General features: G+C 38.6%; 2 protein-coding genes across 2 annotated transcripts in view; both read right to left on the bottom strand.

Moving 5' to 3' along the window:
- Positions 1-12,500, bottom strand: part of LOC138053291 (uncharacterized) — a 361,907-nt gene that overhangs the window by 213,275 nt on the left and 136,132 nt on the right. The window lies entirely within an intron of this gene.
- Positions 464-4,600, bottom strand: LOC138050913 (D-inositol 3-phosphate glycosyltransferase-like). The gene is made up of 5 exons (XM_068897163.1): positions 4,499-4,600; positions 2,711-3,969; positions 2,321-2,395; positions 1,530-1,598; positions 464-498 (listed from the first exon to the last, which is right to left on the bottom strand). Exons 2-5 carry the CDS (start codon positions 3,900-3,902, stop codon positions 464-466), a joined length of 1,371 nt encoding a protein of 456 aa, XP_068753264.1. The 5' UTR covers positions 3,903-3,969; positions 4,499-4,600.

Here is a 12,500-nt window from a genome sequence, read left to right as displayed (position 1 = left end):
CATCCATAGGGTATTGCCTTTGTAGAAGATGACATATGCCTAAACATTACAAGTACTTCTGTGGTATAGGAGAAGAGCTCTTAAATTATAGCCTATGGCATTGTAACACAACAAGTTGATCAAGTTCTTCTGAAATAGAAATATAAGTCAAGGACAGTATATTGAACAGTCTGTTAAGTTGGATGTCAAGATGCCAGCCGAAGATGGAACGAAGAAATCACTTTCATGTTAAGAAGAAAGTAAATAAAAGCATTTCTTAAGAATTTGAATTTTTTTTTTTTTGCATGGATTCCAAAAGGTATTTGTTTGCACTAGAATTATTGTCAGAATTCAGTGATTTGCTTTTTATTTTAAAGAAAACTAATCATTCTATCATGACAATCATTCATTCATTCATTCAATCATAACTACAGTAACTTACTTGAAGAGGTCTGATCAGTCTCCTCTGTCTTTCAAGTTTAAATCACAACTCTGCCATGCAGCATTTATACCATGGTCCTGCAATAAGAGGGATACAGTGTACCAACAAAAATGATTCTCAAGCATCTATGCTCACAGGTTTGGTAAATTGGACACTCAATGTGGTTAGTGTTTCTGGCATTTACCATATTTTGGTCTTGTTGCGTGGAGGGTACAGCTGTAGTACTACTACTCGATTACGTTTCTCGTACATGTACTATCTGGCTGTTTCTGCAATTAAAGTTTTCAATTTCACACAGAGTTTGTTTCATTTGTTAACCTTATTGTGCATGGGGTTGAGAGCTTGCTTTGTGAATTTCTCCCCCTCATTTTACAGAGTAACCCTAACTTTTGTCTATGATTTTTCCTCAACTCACCATTCATTTTGGTAAGAAAACTGTCATTAATGAATTAAATTAAATTTAAAAAATGAAGTTTTCTCTCCACCCCTTGCTTTAAAACTGTCTCCTTTATTTTCTCATAATACTGTCTTTTCTTCCTCCATGATGAGGACCTTAATGGACCTTCTTACTCATCTCAGATGTTTTAACGTCTTTAAAAAGTCACCTACATGCAGTAAAGATCTAAGACGTACTAATTGACAGACTAAAATAAATTTGTTTGGGGAGCAGGGGTTGCACAGTGGTGAGAGCACTCGCGTCCCACCAATGTGGCCCGGGTTCGATTCCCGGTCCTGGCGTCATATGTGGGTTGAGTTTGTGGTTGGTTCTCTCTTTTCTCCGATAGGTTTTTTTGCCGGGAACTCTGGTTTTCCCCTCTCCTCAAAAACTAACACTGTCAAAATTCTAATTCGATCCACAATGCATGGATACATGTTGAACAATCTCCTGAGCACTCTTAAGGTGTTCCGTAGGTAGACAAATTGAGTTCAAAGCAGTCAAGATGTCTGGAAACTACTTAGATTAACCACCTCTTACATGTAGTTTCAGACGTCATTCAATAAAACTTGAAAGAGGTTGAAAGCAGTCAGCGAATGATCTTACAAAGAGCTGTTCTTTCATTTAAATTTAGAATCAGATTACAATTTCCTTCGGTTTACATGACTTTACCTGCATGTTGCTTAGCCTCTTTCTCTTCTTCTCGTGCTTTCTTTTGTGAAAGGCCATTATCGGAGATATCTGTAAATTTTTGAAAGTAAAAATCTGAAACACCTGCCATCTTGGACAAAACTCTTGGGAAAATACCTATCGTGAAAACCCTTAGAAATGCACTCTCAATTTTGTCTCCACTCTACCCCATACCAATGTTGATAATGTGGTGAAAAATACCGTGCTAGCCTTTGGCCGTTTCCTAACCTACATTGGATCAGGGGGAGGGGGAAAGTATGGAGAAGTTAATCTTTTATCACACAGACAAACGAGGGAATGACCATTTTATAGTGGTGTGTCACATTTCCCAACGAGTTTTGTCCAAGATTGTGGGTGGGAGGCAGAATTCAGTTTTTACCTTAAAAACAGAAGGTGACAGGAAAGATTTAGATGCTCACTCGAAATAATCCAAAGAGCTACTGAGGTTGATAATTACATTTATTATTTGGAGAGTTTATCATAATTTAAATTCAGGGAATGCTCATAGTGGCCCCCATATCCATCAGTGGTTATCAGTGTCTTCAAGTGTTAACAGTGTATTGGCATATGAGATCACAAAGACCAAATAAAGAAAGCGCTGTCACGTTAGTGTCTAGAAACTAATCCCTGGGGAATTGAACTCTTCTTTTTTTTCATGCAAATAGAACGTAGTATCTTTTGCTCAGTTAAAGAAGGCACCTTATCACGTGAGTAAACAGGCTCTATTCGAGTATTGCGTCCTTCCAACACTTGATTTGTCCTAATGATTTTACCTTCTCGGTCCTCACTGAATTTTCTCTTTACTTGGCCTTGTGCTTCTGGAGGCATCTGAGGCTCGCAAGAAGCATCTGTCGAAATAAATGAAGGCAAACAATGCGTGAATCGCTCACAGCTAAGGAAAAAAAAATATATAATACTCTCAATTCGAGCTGACTATGAAGATATGATACTGACTTCGAGTGTATTTAGTTTTCTATTCAGCCTTGTAGGCGTTCCGTCCCAGTGAATTACTTTTTAGCTTTCTTTTTTATCAAATTGTGAGCTAGTGAAGCTGTCATTCGCAGTTGATATCTATTTGACTAAAAGGCGATTAGCAAAGTATCTAGATTTTGATTTGAAACGATTTTTATATAAAGAGACTGAATTACACTGTTAATTCCTACCATTAACTAAGTCGATCATCTTTTTGAGAAGATCTTTGCACTGCTCAGACCAGCTATATTTTGTTCCGTAGATGTCACGCAAAGCCTTAGCCTCATCAAGCCTTATCTGTCTGTTTTTCTTCCGCATGCCCTTGATAGCGGCTGTCCACGCGTTGGGATCCTCATCGTCAATGACGAAGAAAGAACCAAATGTTACATTGCTCAGAGCTTCTCCAAGGCCAGAGTCCTTGCTGACGATCACAGGTAGTCCAGCTGACAGAGCTTCCAGACCTGTCACGCCAAACCCTTCTACACTAGAAGGCATGAGTACAAGATCCATCTCATGGAATAATCGCTTCAAAGCTTCTCGGGTTTTGACACAGCCTCTCACGCGAAGGTGCTTTTCGGGAATACCAAAGTCAAGCAATTGTTTTGCAATATCCTCGTGTTTTCCATCGGGTGCTCCAACAAACATTAGACTAGTTTCAGGTAATGCCGCAACAGCTTTTGCTGCATTATCAAATCCTTTTAACGTGAAGTCTTCAGCGTCTCCACGACCAAACACTAAGACACTGCAGTATTTTCCGTGTTCAGGAACGTGTTGAACATCGACAAATTCCTCAAAAATACCAGGAGTTAAGTCAAAAACATCTTGATGTTTTTGACAAAAGCGGAGATATTTGCGAAAGGTCTCTGCCAGCTTGGGCCCGACTGCTACAACGAAATTAGCCCTCTCGCACAGTTCTACTTCAGTATTGCGGTTTTCCTCGCCCGTTGAGATTGGATGGTCGTCGTACGAATCCAACATTTGTAGTTCCTCGGGGTCGGTGTGTATCACTTGTATCCACTTGGATTTGTGAGAATTGCGGATAATTTGCGCTGGGCTACCAAATTTCACTCCATGACCAACAATGACGTCTATTCGCAACTGCTTTGGTGGAAAGCTGAGCCACATCCGTTCATCAAACCCTGGAAGTCTTGTTGCCGCAAGAATCTTTATGCCATGGCTGAAAGCTACTTTCTTATCCTCCTCAGAGCATTTCGGTGAAAAGTATGTGATTTGGACTTCTGGGAATTTGGCCAGCTGTATAGCCAACTCTCTGATGATTGAGGAAAGTTCGCCTTTACTGGATCCCCACTCAGGAGCCAAAATGGTGACTTGAACTTTATTGGGGCCAAGTTCTTGAGATTCCTGCCATGAGCCTGAGGCCATATTTACGTGTGGTGTTAACGCTGTTGCCCTGGGTTGGACGGACCTTGAGCCAGAGCTATTCTTTTTCCTTAACACACACACGCAAAAGAAATTGACAGAAACATTAATTGTGATGCACAAAAAGGCGACTCAGTAAAGGAAGGAAGTATATAATGTCGAGAATGGCCCAGAGAAAGGCAGTTTCTCAATAAGTGGTAAACAAGTGGTTTTTCCACCGAGCAATGGCTAATTAAACTAACAACAGTTGCTTTTTTTAGTACTTCACGCAAGGTAAAAGCTTAACTTAAGCATACATTGGCATCCTACGTTAAAATAACTATAGATAACACTCGGATTTTTCCGAGTTTCCAGTGGGTTCTATTGTCACCATTTCATTTACTGTGTATATCATTCTCACATTTGATAACACTTTTGTAAGATAATAATATTACGAGCAATTAACAGAAATAAAACTATTTACTATATGTACAACTAAAGAAAAGGAGATGCTAACTAATTTATACTTGAAAGCCATTATCGTGTAAAGTGTACGAGGTTTGTTATTTTCTAAGGGAGATCTCCAAAGAAAATATGAAACAATATTTCAATGCCTCTACCATTTATACACTTTTACAGGAGAGCATGTCCACAGACCAGGCAATCCAACCCGCCTGTAGACTTTGGTTTTCCGCTCCACATCTGTCAAATGTCTTCTCCAGGTGGCTCAATCCAGCTTCAACAACTGCAAGAGAATGCCAGCCTTATGTGAAGGATTGACGTAAGTTAGAAACCCTTGTTCAGGCAATGGGAATGTTATGATATCATATGAAACGCCAACTTTTTCATAATAAACAATATAATAATAACAGGTCAACAAAGGAACTGGAAAGCCGTACATGCATAAAAACTCTGTAAATCTTTTCAATCTAGCCCGTTTATTGACCAATGTCGATATAATTAAAATTCAGTCCTTAACAAAGGCATCATCTCGAGGCTGTGGGCAGTAAATAGATGGATCTGTATGAGTTTATTTCCCAGAGCCTCGAGATGATGCCTTTTTTTTAGGTTTAAATTTTTGTCTATTTAATGAGGTTCACCAAGTTCGCTTCTGAGATTTATAAGCATTTAAAGACAAAGCGAGGGGAGTGTTTGAATGGATCTCCAAATGATACGGTCACCTATGATGTCACAATATTGGGAACAATTTGTTAAGCAAGAACTGTTGTTTGACATGTATGGTACCACAACCTACAATCGGCGACAAAATTAGTTGAGACACTTGCCAACAGAGTACACTGGCAACGACACATTCATTGTTTGCAAAGAAAACTTGTCCAGAAAGTACGTTTCCGGGATACCCCTCCCTCCCCCACCCTAATCAATGTTGTACCGCTGTCGACAAGGCCCGTAGAAAAACAGAAAAACACAACATTGTCCCGGGGGTGCGGGGGAGGGGCCATTTGCGCCGCCGAGCTAGAAATCGACTCTAAAGGATAAGAGTGTCTCAACAATTTTGACGCCGATTGTAGATGTTTGGTGATAGATTGTTGTAGAACTGCTTCTATCCTTTAACGTGTAATCATGTACATTTCCTTCAAATTGTTGAAACTAGTTTGAGCCTCCTTTAAACGCAGCCTTTACAATTAATTTCTAAATAACTCACTAGATTAGTTAGCAACATCAAAGGAAAAAATACTGAAATCAATGGGAGGCAGTGCGGTCCAGTGGTTACCGTTAGGGCGTTGGGTTTGCATGCAGTTGCCATGGGTTCAAATCCCGGTCTTGCCTTTGGTTTGGATTTGTTTCCGCGTTGTCCCAGATTCAACTCCACCACGCTTTGTAAATAGCCTGCTGGTTGCCTCCAGCCAGTTGGGGTTTTTATTCATGTTTCTGTGAAGTTTGAATTCTTGCTTTCAAATTATTAAAAGTGGGGTGCCTATGAACTAGCTTGATAGCTAAGTGCATTTCCACAATAAACAAAGTATTTCCACTAATTTTATTTTCATTTTACATTTACAAATGCTTTTCAAGTAAATTGGCAGAGTTGGGGGGCTATGTGCCTTTCAGAAACGCTTAATTTCAGCATCTTGTGTTGAAACGAATTTATGTTTCTTGGTACCCTGAATTCCATGAATTGAGTATTTTATCAGTACTTATTGGAATTTCAAGCAGCGGCTTTAAGCTTGCCATATTTCCAGACGTGCCCCTTTGAGACAACGCAGACTGCTTTCACTTTATGCTAGTGCAGTTATGGATCCTTCAACATAAGAAATTGATTCAATCATTAGTCACCTATGATATGAGAAAATCTTATTCGATTCTAATCCTTTCAAATGCGGTGAGCACAACAAAAGTCACAATTAGAAATTTCTCTTTTTAAATCAATTTGCTTTATCGATTAAAAAAACTAAACTCTTGAGGGTTTAACGCACGTTCCAAATTTCCTAGTGGCAATTGCCCAGTATTAACACATGTGGTCAGCACCACCTCATGTGTCCATTTTAACTGTCTAGGTTCTGAAAACCAGAGTCTTAGCCATTTTTTTTTAATCATTCGCAAACTTTAGGCTTTACAACCAGCAATAGGTCCGAGCATAAGTGCAATAATGAATCTCAAACATCAGAAAACAGGAATAGAACTTAAAAAAAACATAACAAGATCACTCTATGCACAAACTCAAACAGATATACATGTGTTGGTCCTCAATGAGCTGCTGTTTTGATGAACGAATGGCCCACTTTTAATACGTTTCATAGACAGATGCATATTGGAATTTATAGATATATTGAGAGTGATATTAATATCACAAATTTTGAAAAACAGTGCAAAAGTGAACAGACAGAGAACTGATATTAGAGGACCACATATCGGGGTTTGTGTTGAAGACTGGTGAACAAGGTATGATCAAATGGGTTATGAGCTTTGAAACAAATTGTGGTGCTGCATCTGTGGCAGAATGAAACTTTAATTGTATTTATAGCCATCTTTCCGCAACAATAATTTTGCATAAATTGATCTTTATCAACACATTATTAGTAAAAGCAAATTTTGTTCTACAAAAAAGATATTTCATGCTAAAATTAATTCTCATAGAAAATCTAATAAGATGCGCATTGAGAGTAAGTTGAGAGCCATGTTGTATAGCACTGCATGTACCGGTATTCCGAAAACACTAATGCTGCAACACCATACCATGGAATTTTATAATAAAATAATTTAGCATGAATAACTCGATGGGTGTTAGCCTGTTTACCGCCGCCCACTCCCACCAGAAAATTATGGTGTTTGAATGTGGCAGTTTATCTGATGATACCCCCTGTACATGTAATGCTTTTTTGCATCCATTGGGCATGGCCTTGATAGAAGTAGTCAAAAACAGTAAGTTGCACAGTCTGTTAAAGTTGGATGTCAAGATGCCAAGCTGTGAAATGACTGAGTTAGTGGAGTATTTCATTTTTTATCGTAACAACCTCATGTGAACATTTCTCACTTTCAAGTATCTCAAAGGTCCGTGCACAGTTCGGTCAATTCAATTTTCCATTTTCCATGTTAAGGGTTTGTTGTTTATTTTTGAGCTGGCCATATAACGCGACATGGACTAAACAACGAAAATTTGCACCAATTTTTCTTTTTTCTCTTTTTAACTTCATTTAAAGTTTTGAAAATATGATTTTATTACCTAAAACGGTCCGTGGGTCTTCCGTCCATTTGATTTCCATGAAAAATGGAAAATGAAAAAATGGGTTTTGTATTTTTAATGTTTCATTGGTTTTACCAAGGAACGTTGAAAATACAATTCCAACAAAGACAAACATGAAAATCATGGTTTCTTATCGAATAAAATTAAAAATGACAATACAAACCTTTAATTTTTGTTTGCAAAAGAAGAAAGAAGAATTGAATAGCAGCCAATCAATTTGAAATCATTCTCTTTCAGAACCTTTCCAATCGGGGACTAATTCTTTGATTTTTCAAGGAAGGGCTTTCAAGATCGAGGAAATGATTCATGCAGTAAATATCCGATCAATGTTCAATTTTCCTCTGTCGATGATCAAATAAAATGAAAAATTGACAAACCCTTCCGCACCATGGGACGGACAAGTGGAGACCTCAACTATCAGAGCTGGGGTTGGAAGAAGTCACGCAACCCTTGGAGGGGAGGGAGTTTGAGTTATGGCGGCTACAAGGTTTCGCTTTTAATCTTTACTAGGGGTCATATTGTTATTTCCTCGCCACAAATGTGAAACCTGTATGGTTCCCTGCATGTTCAGACGTTTTCAACGACTTGGACCTCCACTAGGCTGCCTTTTGAAAGGCCAAAAATTCACATGCGCCAGGTACGTTTTAATTGCATTCGCTCGAGGTAGTATTTGTATGAAATATATCAAATAAAGCAACTTCTCCAGAGTGAGACATCAAAAAAAAATTGAAATCACTGGGAAATTAACGCTGCCGAGCCGAAATAATGGTTTGCAATCAAGGCTGCCCCTTGAATAAGCTTATAAAAAACACAACGATACAGGTAAATCAGCACTTTTTCTTTCCAAACTCGTGGGTTTTTATTTTTAATTTGTTTTCAAGAATACATTTTCACATGTATAAAGCTGTTCAAAGCACTGAATTTAAACACACCATGGATCACACCCTCACAAGCTAAGCTGGTAAAATTATATTATTTATTTATTTATTTAATCGCTTTCACCATGCTTACAATAGTAAACAGACTAAAATATACATATGAACAAGACACAAAAACGAAGGACAAGGTGCGGGACACACAACAGAGCGAGGCTCCAAATTAAGTGTGCCCTTACGGAAAATACACAAATACTAACTGTGTAAACATTAGACATTATGAAAAGTATAAAAATCCCATTTGTAAAAACGATAAGAATGAACCCCTCCCGCAACCGATAAAAGTCCTTAGTAGCAGCAGTTACCAGCTAATAGAAGATTATGCGACCTACTGCATTTACCAGGTGTTAGAGTTAGTGACGTCATAGTTTGTACGAAAAGCAGCCGAATAGCGTTGGAGTACGTGAGATTTAAACTGATAAAGAGAACTAAGAGTACGAGTGGATATAGGTAACGTATTCCAAAGTTTGGCAATACGATTAAAGTAACTAAATTGAAAGAGTTTTGCGCGGCATTTGGGAATTAGTACGTCTTGATCAGAGCTATGGCGTGTGAGACGAGTGCCTTTAGGCTTGACATAATCAGCTATGGGAAAGGTGTAGTGGCCAGCGCGACACTTGAAATAGAACATTAATTAACTCTTTCACTTCATGCCAGTATGTTAACGGTAGCAGATTTAGGCGAGAAAGGCGCTCATGATAAGAAATATCCTCTTGCCAGTGCGTGTTTAAGATGAATTTTGTTGCCCTGCGTTGAAGACTCTCTATTTTTGTTATACTACCGATCGTACTGGGAGCCCAAACCTCGCTACCATAGCCAAAATATGATCTTATAAACGTGAGATATAGTAATTTCCTATGGTCTGTAGTGAATGACATAACACTATTGCGGCGCAAAAATGCGAGCATCCTATTGGCCTTAGCTAAGATAGTGTTAATGTGAGTATCCCATGTGAGATCCGGCGAGATAGTCACTCCAAGGTCTTTTACCTGAGTGACGTGTTTAAGTGAGATGTTGTTCAACTTGTAATGGTAGCGAAATGGGTGGCGCTTACGAGTGACGGTAAGTACCTCACATTTAGAGTTGTTAAACTTTAGGTGCCAATTATCGCTCCAGCCATGCAGACTGTCCAAGTCCTTTAGGAGTGACTCACAATCTTGTATAGACTTTCAATGACACTGGAACATTTTGAGTCCTGAACTGGGACGACAAGGGCGTCTTTCCATTCGGTGGGTAGTTTACCCTCCGCAAGGAGATAAATTAAAGAGGACGCAAAGAGAAGGTATTAGTTCCCTTGCACACGTCTTTAGCACGATTGTAGGAAGACCGTCAGGGCCCGGAGCTTTGCTCGGGTCTAAATTCAAGAGCACCTTGTGTCGTGTACAATTTCCTTTCATCCTATGGGAAAACCCCGAGCAGTACTCAATAATAAGAGGTGTGATTTCACGGAGGATAAAGTGAAACATGAGGATAAAGTCAAACAACCGGCTTAAATTTGTAGCTATGAGCAATACTCATAAGTGAGGTCTCGGAATATCTGAATTGCATTTTGGAACAATGTTGGATTTCCATTTACTACATTTTCAAACACAGTGAGAAAATCAGGAAAATGTCGGTATGTTCATATTCAAAATGCAATACCGGTATGTTCATATTCTCTCTACATTATAATAGAACAGAGAGTACATTATAACATTATGCAAGCAGCTATGGACCAGACCGTTAAGGTGACACCAGATGTTGTTCCAACTACAGAGGTGGCTGTTCAGTTATTTGAAAGAAGTGGGGGGCAATTGACAACCTGGCTAGAATTTGGTGTAGACCCCTTGTCTTGTGATGGATGCCAATGTTCAGCAAGAGGGAAGCACTTCCATTCACATTTTCCTGATTTTCTCACTGTTTGTAGTAAATGGAAATCCAACATTGTTCCAAAATGAAATTCCGTTACTCCGAGACCTCACTTATTATTATCGCTCACAGCCGCACATCTCATCCGGCTCTTTGACTTTACCCTCATGTTTCACATTATCCTCCGTGAAATCGCATCCCTTATTATTGAGTACTGCTCAGGTTTTCCCATAGGATGAAAGGAAAATGTATATGACACAATTGTAATTTTACCAGCTTAGTTTGTGAGGGTGTGAGCCATGGTGTGTTTAAATTCAGCGCTTTGAACAGCTTTATACATGTGAAAATGTATTCTTGAAAACAAATTAAATATAAAACCCAAGAGTTTGGAAAGAAACAGTACTGATTTACCTGTATCGTTGTGTTTTTTATAAGCTTATTCAAGGGGCAGCCTTGACTGCAAACCATTATTTCGGCTCGGTAGCGTTAATTTTCCTGTGATTTCAATTTTTTTGTTGTTGTCAATCTGGAAAAGTTGCTTTATTTGATATATTTCATACAAATACTACCTCGAGCGAATGCAAATTATCACGTACCTGGCGCATGTGAATTTTTGGCCTTTCAAAAGTCAGCCTAGTGGAGGTCCAAGTCGTTGAAAACGTCTGAACATGCAAGGAACCATATAAGTTTCACATTTGTGGCGAGGAAATAAAAATATGACCCCTAGTAAAGATTAAAAGCGAATCATTTCCTCGATCTTGAAAGCCCCTTCCTTGAAAAATCAAAGAATTAGTCCCCGATACTCCGATTCCAGAAAAAAACCGGAAGTTGCTTGCAAGTGAGGCTTAAGGAAAATGTCGGACAAAACAAACAAGAACGGGGTTGTGGGCAAATTTAAAGCTACTTCAGTCGTGCAAATTGTTAGCAAGGACAAAAAATTGATCATAAATGTTGCGCAGCTGCAAAATGTAATAACCAAAGTGAAAATCGACCCGATTTATTGTTTCGTGCGTTTCCATCGGACAAACAACAACTGACGAAGTGGGAAATTCGAATGAAAAGATAAGATAACTTCTTTGCCACGGCAGGAAACAGGTTCTGTTTTTCTGAACACTTCACGCCGACGGATTTTAAACGGATTCTGGTTGGTCATAGACGAGACTTAAGGCGTACCATTGGTCTTTCCTTAGAAAAAAGTGGATGAAGGATCGCTCTGTAGAGCGAAAGGGCTGAAATTGGGATGTGAGAAATCTGAAGGGATAACGAGAGCCGAGAGTGCTCGTGATTATAAAGACCACGAAGGAATTGCAGAAGATTTCAGCAAGATTCTGTTGTGTTTGGTGCGCCAACACTTGACAAGTGAATGGAAGAAATAAAGATGGAGAATGGAAGGCTGCTTCAAGAATTACACGAATTTAAGGCGAAGGAGAGTTTTCGAATTTGGTCTGGAAAGATTTTCAAGTAGTAATGAAGATATAAAATGTTATACTGGATTTCTAGACTATGTAAATTTATCAGAATTCTGGAAATATGTAGAGCCTAATGCCCCAAAATTAACTTCAATCAATTTTAAAAATCAATTTTGTACGTGATAATACTGATTCTATTAATTTTGAAGATAAATTTCTTTTCACGACAGAGAAAGAAAAGAGGTTCCTGGACGCAATGTTGGTTGCGCTAGGAGTTTGCAACCGATTGATGAGTTTTGGCTTTTTTTTTACCTGTTCAAGATTCGATTTATTTGAGCGCGATCTCGCGTTTAGGTTCAGTATTTCTAAGCAAGTTGTTTCAGGTATAACTATAACATAGGCTAATTACCTATATTTGATGCTAGGAAACCTATATGGTCTTCTAAAGAGCAGATTAAACAACATCAACCTAAAGTTTTTAAGGGTGAGTTTGAAAACATAATATGCACAATATACTGCACAGAAATAAAATGCCAGACTCCTCAAGACCTTCAGAAACAAAGTGAATTTTATTCTGAATACAAATCCCACAACACATTCAAAGGTCTTGTATGAAGTTCCCCAATGTTTGGATTACATTTGTGAGTAGTTTGTATGGAGGAAGTATATCTGACCAGGAGATTGTAAAAAGGAGTTCTTTTGTTGATTTGCTGGATCAGCATGACCT

This window comes from Montipora capricornis, chromosome 6, assembly GCF_036669925.1.
Source record: "Montipora capricornis isolate CH-2021 chromosome 6, ASM3666992v2, whole genome shotgun sequence".
NCBI classification, from domain to species: domain Eukaryota; kingdom Metazoa; phylum Cnidaria; class Anthozoa; order Scleractinia; family Acroporidae; genus Montipora; species Montipora capricornis.
Note: the sequence above shows the minus strand (reverse complement) of the source record. Positions and strands in the feature narration are given on the sequence as shown.